Source organism: Abramis brama (assembly GCF_963993115.1).
Source record: "Abramis brama genome assembly, chromosome: 22".
Taxonomy (NCBI): Eukaryota; Metazoa; Chordata; class Actinopteri; order Cypriniformes; family Leuciscidae; genus Abramis; species Abramis brama.
In genome coordinates this window covers 10188519-10206442 of record NC_139984.1, presented here as the reverse complement: position 1 = coordinate 10206442, position 17924 = coordinate 10188519, and the positions used below count along the sequence as shown (strand labels likewise).

Below are 17924 nucleotides of genomic sequence, written 5' to 3'. Positions count from 1 at the left end.
TGCGGCTGCGTTGTTAATTTGAAAAGTGTCCTGCTGATGAAAACACTCTTAGTTGGTGGCAAAAATCATGCAACGACATACTTGACCATACCTGGCACATCAGTCAGAGCTGAGCGGGTTTTCATCGGCTGAAAACATTGTCAACCAAAAGCGCTAAGCACTCGCTGCAGATCAAGTTGAGCGTCTGGTGTTTTTGACGAACAATATGTAGATGTGTAGTGAGTAGAAGTGGATTGTTTCTGAATGGCAGTTTATTTTGTGGTCATGTAGTACATTATTAGTCTGTCTGTTGAAGTGTGTTTTCTCAGGTTACTGATCCACTTACACAGTTTTATGCACTATCGTAACCTATTTTTCCTTGCATGCACATTAAGGAAATTATATTTTATTAAAGAACAATTGTTTCAAAAGTTAATGCACTTTAAAAAGTGAATATCATTTAATTTCAATAAAAGATGCAATGGTTTATATTTGCTTATTGCGCTCGCTTGCGCCCTCTTGTAGGCAAAGGAGACAATACAGTACTTTTTTCCTCTAATTGCCTTTAGAATTCGAATATATTTCGAATTTTGCAAATATTTAAGAAAGAAATTCTAATTTAGCTTTTCAGCCATTTTAACAGCCCTAGTAGCCCACTTTATTGTTGAGTACATCTCTGAATGTTGGATAATTAAAGTGTGAGTGTCTTCATCTGTAGCTCCTCCCAGCGCTGTCACGGATACCAGGACTGGTGCTTTCCGGTGTGGCCTTCTCCAATTGTTTAAGGGTGGTCGAGTTCCTGCATGGTTACGGAAAGGTTCTGGGCCTCCAGGTGCCTAACGATGTTCCCAGCCTGAGCACCCTGCAGGAAGGGCTCCTCGGCATGGGAAAGAGCCAGGGCGAGCTGCTGGATCTGCTCATTAAACTGGTGGACGCTGCTCTGCACGATCCTGGCCTGCCCTCGTATTACCAGGTTTGTCTTCTTTTGAGTGTGATATCAGTATATTAAATTTATCTTTCAAGTTGTAAATGTTTTGATAACGCATCCTTTTCATCAGAAGCGTAAATTGGGTAACTTAAAATGTTTCATTATTTTAGTTAATGGAAAACAGGCTTAAAAGCAACATAAAACCGCATCCACAACATTTATCTTCTGTATTTTTGTACACACTACCAGTCAAAAGTTTGGGGTCGGTGCATTTATTTAATTACAATTTATAGTAATATAATTGTAAAATGTAATTTATTCCTGTGATCAAAGCTGAATTTTCAGCATCATTACCTCCATGTCACATGATCCTTCAGAAATCATTCTGATATGCGGATTTGATGCTCAAAAAACATTCATTATTATTATCAATGTTGAAAACAGTTTTGCAATTTTTTTTCAGGATTCTTTGATGAATAGAAGGTTCAAAAGAACAGCATTTATTTGAAATAGAATATTTTGTAACATGTCTTTACTGTAACTTTTGATCAATTTAATTCATCCTTAATGAATAAAAGTATTGATTTATTTTATTTCTTTCCCCCAAAAAATAAAATAATAATTGTTACTGACCCCAAACTTTTGAACGATAGTGTTTAATGTTACAAAAGCTTTCTATTTCAGATAAATGCTGTTCTTTTCAACTTTCTATTTAGCAAAGAATCGGTAACTAAATGTGTAAATAACTGTTTTCAACATTGATGATAATGAGAAATGTTTCTTAAGCATCAAATCATCATATTAGAATGATTTCTGAAGGATCATGTGACACTGAAGACTGGAGTAATGATGCTGGAAATTCAGCTTTGATCACAGGAATAAATTACACTTTAATATGTATTTATCAAATAAATGCAGGCTTGGTGAGCGGAAGAGACTTATTTTAAAAACATTAAAAATCTTACCGACCCCAAACATTTGACTGGTCATGTGTATATATAATCACATGTGCAATGTCATGTGGGTTTGGCTCTACATTTAAGGCGTTTGAGTGATCAGTGATTTAATGAAGGTTGGTTTGTTTCTCTTTCATGTCTCAGTCTGTGAAGATCCTGGGAGAGAAGCTGGTGGATCTGGAGCTGAGCCACAACACTGTGTCTGAAGTGCTGCGGATCTTTCTGGAAGCCCATGGCTTTGAGTTGGAGGTGTGTAACAGTCTCCGTACGAAGAGCTTCCAGACCCTCAAAACTGATGTCAAAGCCTCCATACTGGCCTTCCTGGTGGAGGAACTCAATGGCAGCAACATAGTCACCAGGTCAGCAGGAATTCAAATCTCATCATCATCATAATTTGGAAGTGTTTTTTCTTGATCTATATATTTAAACATTTTCATTTTCCAACTGTTCTGTTCTGCAGGGAGATTGATAACACGCTAGAGAATATGGCAACCTACAGGAAAAACAAGTGGATTATAGAAGGCAAACTCCGCAAGTAAGATCCTTGTCAAAGCTTTTTGTGCATATTTGGTTGCTGTGAAAGCAGTTTTCTGAAATCTGGTTCTTCAGTCTTAAAAATGACATTGTGAAAGCTAAGCGAACCAGGACTTAATGTATCATTTTCTTTTTTTGGTCCGGACCAAGAGAACTGAACTACAAGTGTGAACACGCCTAAAAATGTCTTCCTCAAAGTGACCATTGCATGTGCCCTTTGCTAACGACCTTCCCAAAATGCCCGATGCTGAAGATGGCGATGCTAGTTTCCTCTCTTTCTGAATTGCTATGTAGCGACACAAATAAACATCTGGTGTTAGTACTTGTTGGACCAAGTGTGAGAGCAGTCTAATGGCTCTTTTCCATCGAGTGGTACAGTACAATACGCAATTATTTCCGTTTCGTTTGTCAGAAGTTATGAATGGTACTAAAATATCAAACTGTACTGTACCACTTTTTTGGGACCCTTCCGTTGGGGTACCTAGCAGAGTAGTCCGGTACCTAAAGAGTGGAGCTAGACTCGCTGCAGAACGTTGATTGGCTGACAGAGAATCGTCACTTGCGTGTACTATAAGGGGAATTACAACACGAGGTGCCTATAAAGTGATGTCTATCTCTGTTTACCGTCCTGAATCGTACTTTATCACTCTGTGGAAACTAGCCACAAGACTCTTCTGTGGTTGGCTTCATCTTTCCTAAATGTGTGTGTGTGTGTGTGTGTGTGTGTGTGTGTGTGTGTGTGTGTGTGTGTGTGTCTGAGCAGACTGAAGGCTGCGCTGATGCGGAAGACGGGCCGCCCAGAGGAGGAGCTGTGCTTTGAGGAGCGTCGGCGCAGTTCTCGTGTTGGTTTGGCCGAGGAGGAGAGCATCGACGAGAGCTGTGTGTTGGAGAGAGGGAGTCGCCGCAAAGCCAAAGAGGAACCCAAAAACACTGAGGTACAGAAACCAGAGCTGTGCTTATGGAGGACAATCGCAACATTGTCTGTGATTTAATGATGGTTTAAATCATTTATTTAGTGCACTACATGTCAGATGTCAGTCAAAATATGTATACCTTGGCTGACTAGCTAAATTTGGTTGATTTATATAAAACACGGTGTACTGACAACAGCTACTCTGAAGATGTGAAATGTTGTAATTAATCAGGAAATGCATCTACTAAACATGTCCTTAGAGTCACTAAGGAAATGTTTAGTAGATGCATTTCCTGATTAGTGTTAGTTAAGAGAAAAAAACTGTATCTTGACTTGCTCAAGATCACAGTGATTTTTCTAATGGCCCTCTAAACCTATTCAGCACTACAGTACTTCCTAGAAGATCCTTCGACCTCAGATGTGATTGGAGTAGCAGAAATGAGCCACTTTCTGAGCTGTGCTTTCATTCATGTTCATCCATGATGTCATGGGTTTTGCCTCATTGCAAATTTGATTTGTTTACCATGAACAGCACCAGAGAAATGTGAAATATTAAACATAAATAAAAAACTATTTTAGGTAAAAGCGATTCCATGGTTTAACTGTTTTGTAAAATTGACTTTTTTTTTTTTCTCACAGATTGAGAGCCCTAATACCTGCAGTGTTGCAGAGCTGGAGCGTCAGATTGATAAACTGACCAAGGTAAAATATCTAATCTCAGCTTCTGAAAATGACATTGGTAACACTTTACAATAAGGTTCCTTTATTAAACATTAGTAAATGTATTAACTAACATGAACTAACAATGAGCAATACATTTACTACTGTTTTTGTTAATCTTTGTTAATGTTAGTTAATGAAAATAAAGCTGTTCATTGTTTGTTCATGTTAGTTGTGCACAGTGCATTAACTAATGTTAACAAGATTTTAATAAAGTATTAGTAAATGTTGAAATTAACATTAACAAAGATGAACAAATGCTGTATAAGTGCAGTTCATTATTAGTTAATGTTAACTAATGTAGTTAACTAATGAACCTTATTGTAAAGTGTTACCATGACATTTTTGAGTTGTTTTAAAAGTCATTGTATTCTGCACATCATCAATGTACACACTCTTTATTGTATACAATTGTCCTGTAATTGTTTTAAAATTAAACTTAGAGCATGTATATTATTGTAAAGTTAGACCAACTGAAGGAAGTTGTTATATTCACATAATGATCTATTAATATTAATAGAATTACAGTTACTCCAAAAAGGCTTATACAGTATATACAGTTTTAGACCTGGTGATTCCAGGAGTTTCAAATGTTGGTCATGAATTAAAAATTTTCACTATATGCACCGATACTAAAGTTATCAGCCGGTACCGTTAGTCTATAATTCAGAATGATATCTGCCGATATCAGTGCTGAGCCGATAGTCTGATTTTCTTCAGGGAAAAATGAAGAATTAGTCTCTTCCCAACTAATCCTGTAAACTATACAGGGAAACCTCTCATTTGGTACATTGCTGTATTATTAAAGGTTAAAATTAACAACAGAGCCCAACCCATTATATTCAACTGCTATTGATTTTTAGATATAATAATTACACTCAAATAAAAACTGAAATCTTTGTATACAACTCAGTTGCACATAAGGCAGTTTTCATAAGAACTTCTGAGTCTGTCAAAATCTAACTCTTATTTTTGAGTCGGTCAAAATAAATATGTATTTTTTTAAATTTTGGTCAAAATATTTTCTTCTGTGTTCAGCGGCAAGTGTTTTTCCGCAAGAAGCTGCTACAGTCGTCGCATTCCATGCGAGCCGTGTCTCTCGGGCAGGACCGGTACCGGCGCAGGTACTTGCTGCTGCCGTATATGGGATGTGTCCTCGTGGAGGGAGCCGAGGATATCTTGGGTGAGTGGAAACTCCCAGCATGCAGTTAGTCTGGTATCTTGCACACCTAGAGATGTAGGCCTTGTCCCAAACACCACACTTACGGTCCCCTAAGAGTCTATACTTGATGTAATGCCATACTGTACATTCAGGTAATAGTCTGCGGTGGAGTCACAAAAAATGCAGAACAAAACATTACAGACATGAAGTGCCATGCCATCTAAAACACGGCACGTTTCATTTCTTATTGGTTTTCTTGTTACTATGGCCATATGATTTGGTTTTTGAGGTTTTTTTTTATTTTATATATATATATATATATATATATATATATATATATATATATATATATTATATATATATATATTAAAAAAACTCAAAAACCAAATCATTTTTTATATATATATATATATATATATATAAATAAAATTGTGACTCAGATTTAAAATGGGATTTAAAAAAAGAATAAAACCAGGTTTTCTGTGCTTGTAGGGCTGCACAATTTGGACCAAATTTTGTGATTATCAATATGGCTTATAATTAATAATAATAATAATAATAATTATTATTATTATTATTTGTATTAATGCATTCTTTTTTTATTAGTAGTTGTCATATAGTAAATAAAAAATAAAAAAAAAGTTAAATAAATATTACTATTGTAATTTTTCACTGAAAAATATATTAAAAAAAATCTTTAACATAAATAGAATTAAAATACACATATTTAATAATAATTTATAATAATAAAAATATAATAATACTATTGTAATTTTTCACTGAAAAATATATAAAAAAAAATCTTTAACATAACTAGAATTAAAATACACATATTTAATAATTTATAATAATAAAAATATAATAATAAATAATAAAAGTTATTGCCGGAATGGTTGTCAGTTTGGTTTTTAATAATAATGTAATAATAATAATAATAATTTTACATTCTGGTAAATTAGTAATTTTCTGAATGTTCATTTGTTGTTATTAATATTAATATTATTAATAATAATTTCACATTTTGTTAAATTAGTAATTCTTTGAATGTTTATTTGTTATTATTAATTTCACATTTTGGTTAATTAGTAATAATAATAATAAACTTTTAAAATAAATAAAACTGTTGGCATACAGTAACAGTATAGAGAATAAAGTTAACTTTTTTTTTTATATATACAACAAATTAAGTATTAATTTCTTGTGCAGCCCTACTTGTTGCCCACATTAATGTCCAGTTATTACTTCCCTGTGTTCAGCTTCAGATGAAGTGACGGTCAGTGATGAGCCTGTGACTTATGTGAAGGTCATAACCCCAGTGAAAGCAGAGGTTAAAGCTGAGCCTCCCCTCTCTCCGGGTTTCGGCACCTGTTCTCCTCGAGCGTCCCAGCGTTCCCCCACAGAGGTGGATCCTCTCCCCGGCGAGGCCTCTCTGATGAGCAGCCCGAGAGGACGGGGACGCCCCCGCAAGATCAAGCCGGAAGTGGAGCTCCACCTTCGAGCCGCCAAGAGCCGGCGGCGACGGCGCTGCAGCAGCAGGTCAGCAGGTGAAGATTCGGCCCTCAACTCCCCCGTGCAGGATCTCGCTCAGCCCTCTCTCGAGCCGCGGGACACCGAGGTGGACGGCAGCACGCCGATCGCAGCGTCTGGAGCCGGTCAGGAGGAGGATAACGGCCAACCGGAGGACAGTATGAGGGAGCAGGCAGAAAAACAAGGCCAGTGGTTCAACCTGTTGCCTAAGGAGCCGTGCGAAGAGGCGTCTCTCGCGCAGCCGTGCGAGAACATCCCTGCACCCACTTCATCCCCAGCGAAAGACACTCCGGCACCCCTCGGCTGTGACCCGCTCGCTGCACCTCCCCTGCAGCCGACCACGACACAGGTTCATACTTCAATGATATCAGAAAAAGTGAATGAATATCCTAATGCTGGAGGCTTCTCCTCCTGATGGCTTCTCCCTGTGTTCCTCATCCTCAGGTGCAGATGGAAGCTGCTCCTCTTCCGGCTCCTCAGGTGTGCTCCACTCCAGCTCCAGCTCCCCGGGCCGGCAGGAGGCGCAGGAGAGGCAGCGGGCCGTCCCGAGTGCACTCCCGATCCAGCACGGCCAAGAGGCGCGGCAGACCTCCCTCCAATATCTTCCAGGAGGTTGAACTGAAGTACTTCACTCAACTGACGGTGAAGCCTATTCCGTTAGGTGAGTGTCGTGATGTTAACGGATGAAAGACGGTTTTGCCCATCCTGCTTTTGTAGATTATAGGGGCTTTCGCACCTTTTCATAGTTCTTAGAACTTTTGGCGTGTTCGCACCGCTGGAACTGGGAACGATTTTAGTTCTAGGAACTCCTTTTGGAGGAACTAATTTAGCTCCTACTTCAGAGTCTGTCTAAACCAGCACTATAGGAACTACCAGTGAAGTTAGTGACGCGGATTATAACCTATATATTTACTCCAGAAACTAACTCTACGAACATGGAAAACAGTGATAGATGGGCATCTTTAATAACTTTTCATTACTGTCTACTTTCTTTGTATAACAGTTCTATCTAATAATGTATTAGACAGGACTGTTAGACGGATCGTACAGTAATGAACATGGAGAATACGAGCACTGTTTTAAGGCTCTGGCGTTCTCAGCGCCGTCAAAAGTCACAACAAGCCCGGCTGACTTCACTTCAGAGTTCCAACTGGCGTTGCGAATCCAACCAGGAAAATGTTCCTAGGGGAACCATTAGTTCTCGGGGAACCACCCTGGTGGTTAGTTCCTAGAACTGCCTGGTGTGAAAGCCCCTTACATAAGCGCTTTTCTAAGCCTTGCCAACTTAACCATCCAATTTTCTCTGAAATAGCGAATATAGGAATTGCCATTGAATGGATGTTCATAATATTTGAATATGTCACCAAGTCAACTTTATCTAGCCCAGAGGTTTTTAGAGGAGTTGATGAAAAGCTAATAATTAATTTAATCATAAAAATTTAAAATTATAACTTGCACTTTGAAACCCGTTGTCAAAAGTTTGCCTTTTCAGGCCCCCAAAATTTCATTGTCATGTAAATAAACGACCAAAACGCATTAGTTTTCCGTTTTTATTTGGAAACTGTGTCGTGTAAACGGCCCTTAAATGTCTTTCTCTCTCCTACAGAGATGGTGAAGGGCTGGTGGTGGATCAAAGAACCGGAGGAGCTGACAGCCATACTGAGCGCCCTCCACCCACGAGGCATTCGAGAGAAGGTTCTCCACAAACACCTCACTAAACACATGGAGTACCTGGCTGAGGTCTGCAGACGTCCCGTGACCGGTGAGGAGCAGGAGCATGCGGAGTGTGATTGCAGGCTTTGGTTGATGGCAGCATGTTTAGTGTATTCTTTTGCATTGTTCCTTCCCAGATCCCATTTTTCAGATGTCAGTGGAGGATGGCGATGCCCTGCTGGAAGAGTCTAAACAGGCATGGAGTGAGCAGGAGAGAGCCCTGCGGTTAGACATCAGTGCTCTCCAGTGGGTGGAGGACCTGGAGCAGAGGGTAGTCGGTGCAGACCTTCAGCTCAAGGTAAAGGAAACACATTTCTTCCTTTACTGAAAGAATCACAGCACTGTAAGGTCTTGCTCCAGTAGTGACCACTGGGTGGCGCTGTTTGTTTATACTGTGTTTACAGCACAAGCACGCTTGCTTTATCACTGTCTACAATCTCTATTTCCAGGTGCCTGTTCCCAACACGGAGAGTGAAACGGAGGCTTGTCAGGAGTCAAGTTCTCAATTTCAGGTAGTGTAAACCAGCAGCCCACACACTCAAGTGCTCAGAGTCTGTTAATCCTAAGTAGAGGAAAACTACTCTGTAAACTACACTCTATTCGAAAGGTTGTGTCATACTCATTAAATGTAAATTGTCAGGGTTGTTCCTTATGAAATAATAAAAAAATCAATTTAATAAATGTTATACCTATTGTTTCATTTTTATTATGAAATTAACGAAACGTAATGCATTTAATAATTAAAAACAAATTTAATAGATATAAAAATAAATGAACAATAAATGTAATAAATACATCAAAATAAATACATTTAATAAATGATTTATACATGTATGTATGTGTGTGTGTATATATATATATATATATATATATATATATATATATATATATATATATATATATATATATATATATATATTAAAAAAAATTATTTTCAGAATTATGTTTTAGAATTGAAAATATATTTGTAATTTTTTTTTCTGAAAAAAAGAAAAATGAATGATTCATCTTATGTGGGATTCTAGTTGATTTATCTATTATTATGTTTTTACTTGGATTTCGATATCAAAAAAGCCTTCAAAGCTGTCATGGCATTAAGAAAAGCTATGCAAACAAATTTAAAATGAAAGTTTACCAGACGGCACATTTGTCCTTGTTTCAGATCTATACCCCTCCCGAGGCGGACTCCACGCGGGAGGACCTGCAGTATTACGAGCACGAGGTTGACCCCAAGGACGACTGGATGGTCAAGACTAAAAAGGAATGGTCTGACCTCCTGCGGGTTCCCAGCAACCCCCTGGACCTGGCCGTTCTCCGACTGACTAATCTTGAGCGTAACATTGAACGACGTTATTTAAAGGAGCCGCTGTGGAATCTGGCAGAGGTGGTCCGCTTGGCTCCTCTCACGCCTCCGCCCGGCGGGGAGGAGGTCCCGTTAGATGCTGTCAGGTGGGTCAGAGTTGAGGGTCGTTATTTATTTTTTTTACCATCAAATATCACTTCTTTATTATCCTATGTAATCATATTTTTCAGCCTTCATCAAAATAAATCATTATTTCAAGTTATACAGTACTCTGGAGCATATCAAACATGTGTTTGTTTGTCTTTATAGCTTGGAAAGTGAGATCACACCCAGGATGAGGACGTGGCGGCAGGGCCTGGACCGCTGCCGCAGTGCGTCTCAACTCTCGCTCTGTCTACTACAGCTGGAGAAAGCCATCGCATGGGAGAGATCCATCATCAAAGTGGTGAGAGCACACACATAAGCTCAGCTTCAGAGCCTCTATGATTATTATGATTTTTTTTTATATATACATACAGGGCTTGACATTAACACCCGCCAAATGCGGGTGTATTTCAGTAGTGCTGTGTAACTGTCACTCCTACTATTGAGAATAAAGTCTAACTATTTTGAGAATAGTCAAACTGATGTTTCTATGTGTCCACAGACGTGTCAGGTGTGCCGTAAGGGTGATGACGACGAGTACCTTCTCTTGTGTGACGGCTGTGATCGTGGGTGTCACATGTTCTGCCTGAGGCCAAAGGTCATGCAGGTGCCAGAAGGCGATTGGTTTTGTCCCACCTGTGTTGCCAAGGTATGTAAAATTTGAAATATCCAGCTGCTTTTTTTTTTCATCCGATTCACGTTATCATCTTGAAAAATGTGCATGAGTTTTGTTTCGTATATTTTTGTCTTTAGCTATGTTTATGAAACTAAATTTTGCAGGAAAACGGAGACTCTCCGAGATCACAGCGTTTATCGCGTAAGAGGTCAAAGCCACGGAAACGGCGTCTTGGAGAAGATAGTTCAGATGAGGATGATGGGTACAAACGAGGCATGACCACACGGCAAAAAGATACTCCTGCTTCCTCAAGTGGGACGAGCATTTCCCCTTCAAAGCGCAGGAGGATGACCACACGAAACCAGCCTGACCTCACCTACTGCGAGTGAGTCTTTCCACAGTTCTTCAGTCAACCAGGAGGGACACTTTAAAAACATGACAAATAAGTTTAAATTTAAAGTGCCCCTAATATGCTTTTTCATATGTTACCTTTCATGTAGTGTATGATGTATTTGTTTGTAAATGTAAAAGGTCTGCAAAGTTTCAAAGTGCATGATAAATGGAGTTATTGTCTCTCAAAAGAAAGAATCGATTCTGAACTTCTTGAAACAAGTCCTCAGTCACAACAGACTGGGTCATCTGACTAATCAGAGCAGAGTAGACCAATCACAACAGACTGGGTCATCTGACTAATCAGAGCAGAGTAGACCAATCACAACAGACTGGGTCATCTGACCAATCAGAGCGGAGTAGACCGATCACAACAGACTGGGTCATCTGACCAATCAGAGCGGAGTAGACCGATCACAACAGACTGGGTCATCAGACCAATCAGAGCGGAGTAGACCGATCACAACAGACTGGGTCATCTGACCAATCAGAACGGAGTAGACCGATCACAACAGACTGGGTCATCTGACCAATCAGAGCGGAGTAGACCGATCACAACAGACTGGGTCATCTGACCAATCAGAGCGGAGTAGACCGATCACAACAGACTGGGTCATCTGACCAATCAGAGCGGAGTAGACCGATCACAACAGACTGGGTCATCTGACCAATCAGAACGGAGTAGACCGATCACAACAGACTGGGTCATTTGACCAATCAGAACGGAGTAGACCGATCACAACAGACTGGGTCATCTGACCAATCAGAGCGGAGTAGACCGATCACAACAGACTGGGTCATTTGACCAATCAGAGCGGAGTAGACCGATCACAACAGACTGGGTCATCTGACCAATCAGAGCGGAGTAGACCGGTCACAACAGACTGGGTCATCTGACCAATCAGAGTAGACCGATCACAACAGACTGGGTCATCTGACCAATCAGAGTAGACCGATCACAACAGACTGGGTCATCTGACCAATCAGAACAGAGTAGACCGATCACAACAGACTGGGTCATCTGACCAATCAGAGTAGACCGATCACAACAGACTGGGTCATCTGACCAATCAGAACAGAGTAGACCGATCACAACAGACTGGGTCATCTGACCAATCAGAGTAGACCAATCACAACAGACTGGGTCATCTGACCAATCACAACAGACTGGGTCATCTGACCAATCACAACAGAGTAGGCTCTTGGAAAGGAAGGTTTTATAGAGACTGAATCATTTATCGAACCGTTTCAGACTCTTGAGAAATGAGCTGATGCTGCAATGTATAATATGAGAAAATTTAAGTATTTTTGACCTTGAATGCATGTAAACCTATTGTTGGAGACCTTCAAAACAAAACTAGGAACCTTTAAAATAGCATAATAAAATGGGCACTGTAAAATGATTTTAATTCATAATTAAATTGTTTGTTAAATGTAACATTGAAATAATACATCTAATCTTACGTTCTCATAATACTCATTTGTAAATTTAAATTGAATTAAAAAAAAGCATTGACCAGTTGCTTTTATTAATTATTTTGTTGTTTGAATTGAAAGTTTTTTAACTGTCCAGTTTTACACAGTTGGCAAATAGATAAAGAAAAAACGCTTTTTGAGTGCCACTTAAAATGTTACTTTCATTTACTTTCAATGTAATACACATTGTAGATGTCTATATTCATCTTGGTGCATCTCTGACCTGAGTCTGAATGAATTTTCTACATGTAATAATGAGCGGGTGATGTGGAATAATGACGAGCTGTTTGATGTGCTGTAGGATCATTCTGATGGAAATGGAGGCTCACTCAGACGCCTGGCCTTTCCTGGAGCCGGTCAACCCCCGCCAGGTGCCTGGCTACCGACGCATCATCAAAAACCCCATGGACTTCCTCACCATGAGGGAAAGACTTCTGCAGGGAGGGTAAGAGGGAATCTACCAATCACAACATACAGCAGTGGTGGAACAGATCACAAAATTCACGTTTCGGATCATTTACTGTTTTTGAGCCACGAATCAGATAATTTTTCGGATCAGCAAAAAAAAAAAAGGGGGTGGTGTAACTTTGCTTTTCATTTAGTACTTAAAGCTCACTTGAAGTTATTCGATACTTCATCAAAAACTACTAGCCTAACTGATACAGTTCACACATTATTAAAAACAAGTGAACAGTCAGTAATAAAATAAGAACAACTACATAAATTACAAACAGAGATGAATACTGACAAATTTACAAAGTCTAACAGTAGTGTTCAGGTACAGAAATTAATAATTAAGCCTAAATGTAAAATAACACTATTTATTCACTGCAGAAATTAAATATAGTTTTATCTTTGCTGAAGGTGTATTTTGTTTTATTAACATTAATGACACAGACAACAGTAGGAATATTGGGTGACTGCTGTCACTTTAGGAACGAATGCACGGACTGAAAAAACTGACAAACGGTTTCTTTATCAACTGTTCACTTCTGACATTAACAAGAGAATACTTTCGAGAAACACGAAAGAGGAATCAATTCAGTGTTCGAACGCTGTCTGAAACGCCTCTTTCTCTCTCTCTCTCTCTCTCTCTCTCTCTCTCTCTCTCTCTCTCTCTCTCTCTCTCTCTCTCTCTCTCTCTCTCTCTCTCTCTCTCTCTCTCTCTCTCTCTCTCTCTCTCTCTCTGTGTCTCTGTCAGCGGGTATCTGTCTCACAGATAACGTGCGAGTCACGATTTTCACCTCTTCCGTGTTTAAAAATGTTTGAAAGTGTAAATTGGCAAGACAAAACACGTCCAAATTATAAACTTTCACTCTATGATGGTTAAATTTAGCAGTTAATCCGCAAATCACATGCGTGCCGAATCGTATGAAAAGTACGAAATGGCTCATAACTCCTAAACCGTTAGGCGTAGGTTCAAAATCGGCTCAAGACGGACAAAATGCATGCCTCGAAATTTTCGGGTATTTTAGATTTTTTTTAAAAAACCTAATTTTGCGATCTAGTCCTAGGTTTTTGGCCCGATCGGAACCAAACCAGTGCAGCAAGATTCTCTGGAGTTTGAATGTCAATAGTTATAAAAAAAGTTGAAATGTCAGTTCACAGTCCCTAAGGGCCGCCACAACGTTCCCAGTGGGAGGAGCCACTTTTACTAAGATGTCTATAAATGAGATATTTTCACCAAACTCAGCACACCTATGTAAGAGCTCATTCTGTGGTCGCGTGATAAAGGACGCTATAACAGGAAATTGGTGGCGCTATAACAGTAAAAAAACCATGAAAATGGCTATAACTACTTCACCGTTAGTCCGATTGACTTGAAAATTGGCATTCAGTGTCGAGGTGCCATGATTGTCTATGCGTACATTGACATATCTCAAAAAAACTTTTCCACCATCGGCCAATGAAATTTGAGCACCTATAAGACAAGATTAACGGAGGCTGATCGAAACGAAATTCGCTGGCCTGTTTGACTCCTCATTCTGAGCATCTTTGCCTCTAGGACCGACGCCGTCCATAGAATCATTCGATAAATATTGGGAGATTATTTCAAAAAACAACTTTGGTGAACTAGTCCTAGGTTTTTGGATGAACCTCGATAAAATCACTGCGGCACAATTCTCAGGACTCTCTAGGTCAATAGTTACTTTGTCCTTTGGATAGCTATAGCAGAGTAATTTAAAAAAAGTTTCATTTAAAAAGTCTACCCAAAAGCCTAAATGAAAACTTCACGAAAATAGGTGAGAAAATGCAACGTGATTTTAAACAAGCATGCAAACTTTTATGAAGATCAGACCATAGGTGGGGCTATAACTGTTAAAAAACTTTTAAATCCGTATTTTTCCTATGGTAAATTGCATATATTGGCTGTAAATGGACATTTCCGTCTATAATTGAGATGGTAACAGGCTTGCTAAATAAAACATATCTTTTTACGCATGTGCTTAAAGGCATTAAACTGCTTGAACCCCGACAATTGCTTCTTGCAGCTATATTTTATTGTATTCACATTTTTTTATTAAATTTATATTATTAATTAATTTATAAATTAATTTGTGAACTAATATTTAAACTGTTCCTCAATCATTTATAAGTTCTTAAATGTCCAGTTTACCAGTAATTGGACCGATGTTAATGCATGTCAAAGAAAAATGAACTTAAAGTTGAGTCAGACTCTCTGTATTTGACATTATGTTTGGGTGTATAATGTTTAGCAAAGTTTTGTTCAGGCATCAACTGAAAAAAGCATAGACTAAAAGATCTCTGTCGTAAGCCGCTCACACACCCGTGTCTCTCAGGTACTGCAGCTGTGAGGAGTTTGCTGCCGACGCTCAGCTGGTTTTCAACAACTGCGAACTCTTCAACGAGGACACGTCGGACGTGGGCAAGGCCGGCCACTCCATGCGCCGCTTCTTCGAGAGCCGCTGGGCAGAGTTTTACGAGAACAAGGACAAATAGAGACGCTGCCCTCTGCTGCATGGGAGGAACGCCACGCTCCTTCGATGAGGCCCGTTACTACTAAAAACTCTTTCTGGAGAGCCCTCCAGTCCTATGTATGCATACACATGTAGATATATGTATAAATTTGTTCTGTTTGTTTTACAAGTATCTGTTTTTGCCCCCCTCCCAACCCACCTTGATTTAAGGTTCAAACATTTCTTTATCAACTGGTGTTACGGCGTACAAACTTCTCATCTTTCTTCACTTTCATCCGTCACTCCTTTGGGGGTAGAAGTACTTCTGCAGGACTTGATCGGGTCACACTTGATGTCACGTGTCACAGACACACCTCTATCAGGACGTTCTCACTGTTTCGCCTTCTGCTCCTTAACGTACTGCTCGTGGACCACGCGTGTCCCCTTGATTGAAAATGTAACGTAACGTGCTTTCGAGACTAGAAGCAATTTCCTCAGTATATTTTTTATTATATACTATATATACACTTAAAGACAGAAAAAAAAATAGTTGGGATTATTTAATAGCAATAGACTGTAGTGAATCTGTACAGACATGTCGTAGAGAGATGTATAGGTGACTCATGAAACGGCCAGTAAACATGCTATATCACGTGTAACTCATCACGTCTTTTGCTTGTAGAAAATTGGTCTTTTGAACTGGAGGTTTGCCATCTTTTACTAAGGATTTGTTTTTTTCTGTCATGCCCCCTAAACCCAGAAAATCAGTGTTCGTTCATGATGAAATCTGACGTAATGCCAATAGCAGAATCATTTAGGCCGGTTTTAACTTGATTTTTAAGCTCCGCTAGCTAGATAGCCATTTTCAAAGCTTTTGCTTGGTGTATGACTATTGTCTGTGGGGGGAAAAAAACCTTAGGTCGTATTGATATTGGTTTATATGGAAAGGATATGTACGTACTTATGACAGTATAGGTTGGTTTAGCGCCGCTTATTTTCTTCGCCGTCTCTTCAGTATGACTGGATCCGGTTTGCTCCTGGTTTTCATGAACATGATGATTTGTTAAAAACCCTTGATCCATCCTCAGATGTTTAGACTGTTTTATGTGTTTTAATGATGTGTGTGTGATTGTTTGAACCTGGACCAACTCCATCAAAAAGGATATTGTAACCATGCTTTCTAAAATGAAAATGCCTTGCATTATTAGTGGTTGAACTGACCCATAAGGATTAGTGAAATCTGAGCGTTTTCATTGCTCCCCCTTATTATTCCAAAGCAGGATACACTGAGTAGAGGAGCGCAGTAGAGCACACTATTCATGTTCATTCATACACTGAACTCAACGTGCGCAGCAGGAGATGCACCGTTCACTCTGTTCCTCCTCATACAAAAAGGGACATATTTGCTTCTCCTAATTTTTTTTTTTTTTACAGATGGAAAACCTGAAGACAGTACTAGAACATTCAACCAAATGTGGTGTTAGTGAATTTTTAATAATGTACAGTTTTTGTGACTTTAAATTTGTTCCTTTCTATATTTTTAGGACCAATATATCGTTTTTAAGAGGCGACATTAAATGACCATGTTGTTTCAAGGTAATGTAACACGCGTGCACCTGTAGAATGTACTGTAACAGAAATAAAACATCTAGTAGACGAACATCTGGTCTCCTTAATGTGTTTATTATCTGTATAGTGTCTGGTAATGACGTTTGTATGTTTAAGATATCACACAACAAGCATGAATACTCTAAACATCAGCACTGCCTTGAGTCTGAGATTGCTTTTATATATAAAGAAGTTAAAGGGGTGGTTGATTATTTCACGTTTCTAACTTTAGTTAGTGTGTAATGTTGCTGTTTGAGCATAAACAACATCTGCAAAGTTACAACGCTCAAAGTTTAAAACAAAGGGAGATATTTTCTTTCACAGAAATTGCTTTTTAAGGACTACAACAAACGGCTGGTAGGGACTACACAAGCTTCTTCACGGGTGACATCACTAACCCTAAAATTTACATAAACCCCGCCCCCCGGAACACGATTTAGAGATTATCATGACAGAATATGCTAATCAGTGACTAGAAGATAACTACACATCAGCTACATAAATTCATCAACTAACCATTCAGAAATGTTGTCTACATGTTTTCACTCCTTCACCCCCCCCCCTCCCCCCTCCCCCCCAGTTACTATAACTGTAAAAAAATCCCACTTCAGGGTCGTGATACATGTTTTTCTGTGAATAAATATATACACACACTTGTATGCATCTATAAGTATCTTCATTAATATATAGTGACATGCAGTATTTTGTGAATGGCATTACTGATGGTATCCGAAAACTGCGATTGACTGTTGATGTTATGATTGCTATTGATTGAGCCACCGAGGTTGGTAAGAAAATCTGTTATTAATATTTTGGAGTGGAGGCAAGTTTTTCAGCAACTGAAATGGGAAGGTTGTGTATTAGCTATTTTGAGCAGAGATTCTGTGGCATGGAAACCCGTGTGTTGTCGTGTTGGTAGTGCAGCATCACAGGCTCGAGCAGCAGGTGGTCGGAGTGTATCTGCACGCTTTGTGTCGCACAGATCCCCAGGGGGTGTGTGTGTGTGTGTGTGTCTGCAGCACATGCTGAAGGTCAGG

The 17924-nt window shown here is 39.2% G+C and overlaps 1 protein-coding gene across 1 annotated transcript in view; it reads left to right on the top strand.

Annotated features, from left to right (window-relative positions):
* Nucleotides 1–16941, top strand: part of baz2a (bromodomain adjacent to zinc finger domain, 2A) — a 30322-nt gene extending 13381 nt beyond the window's left edge. Inside the window, exons 14-30 of the mRNA XM_084097951.1 lie at nucleotides 698–952; nucleotides 2008–2222; nucleotides 2324–2398; nucleotides 3161–3332; nucleotides 3950–4012; nucleotides 5069–5213; nucleotides 6449–7068; nucleotides 7164–7380; nucleotides 8326–8481; nucleotides 8570–8730; nucleotides 8882–8944; nucleotides 9595–9881; nucleotides 10045–10180; nucleotides 10382–10528; nucleotides 10660–10880; nucleotides 12663–12806; nucleotides 15163–16941. Of these exons, the coding sequence (XP_083954077.1) occupies nucleotides 698–952; nucleotides 2008–2222; nucleotides 2324–2398; nucleotides 3161–3332; nucleotides 3950–4012; nucleotides 5069–5213; nucleotides 6449–7068; nucleotides 7164–7380; nucleotides 8326–8481; nucleotides 8570–8730; nucleotides 8882–8944; nucleotides 9595–9881; nucleotides 10045–10180; nucleotides 10382–10528; nucleotides 10660–10880; nucleotides 12663–12806; nucleotides 15163–15322 (3237 nt within the window). The 3' untranslated portion in view covers nucleotides 15323–16941. The remainder of the gene's footprint in view (nucleotides 1–697; nucleotides 953–2007; nucleotides 2223–2323; nucleotides 2399–3160; nucleotides 3333–3949; nucleotides 4013–5068; nucleotides 5214–6448; nucleotides 7069–7163; nucleotides 7381–8325; nucleotides 8482–8569; nucleotides 8731–8881; nucleotides 8945–9594; nucleotides 9882–10044; nucleotides 10181–10381; nucleotides 10529–10659; nucleotides 10881–12662; nucleotides 12807–15162) is intronic.
* Nucleotides 16942–17924: the final 983 nt, after the last annotated feature.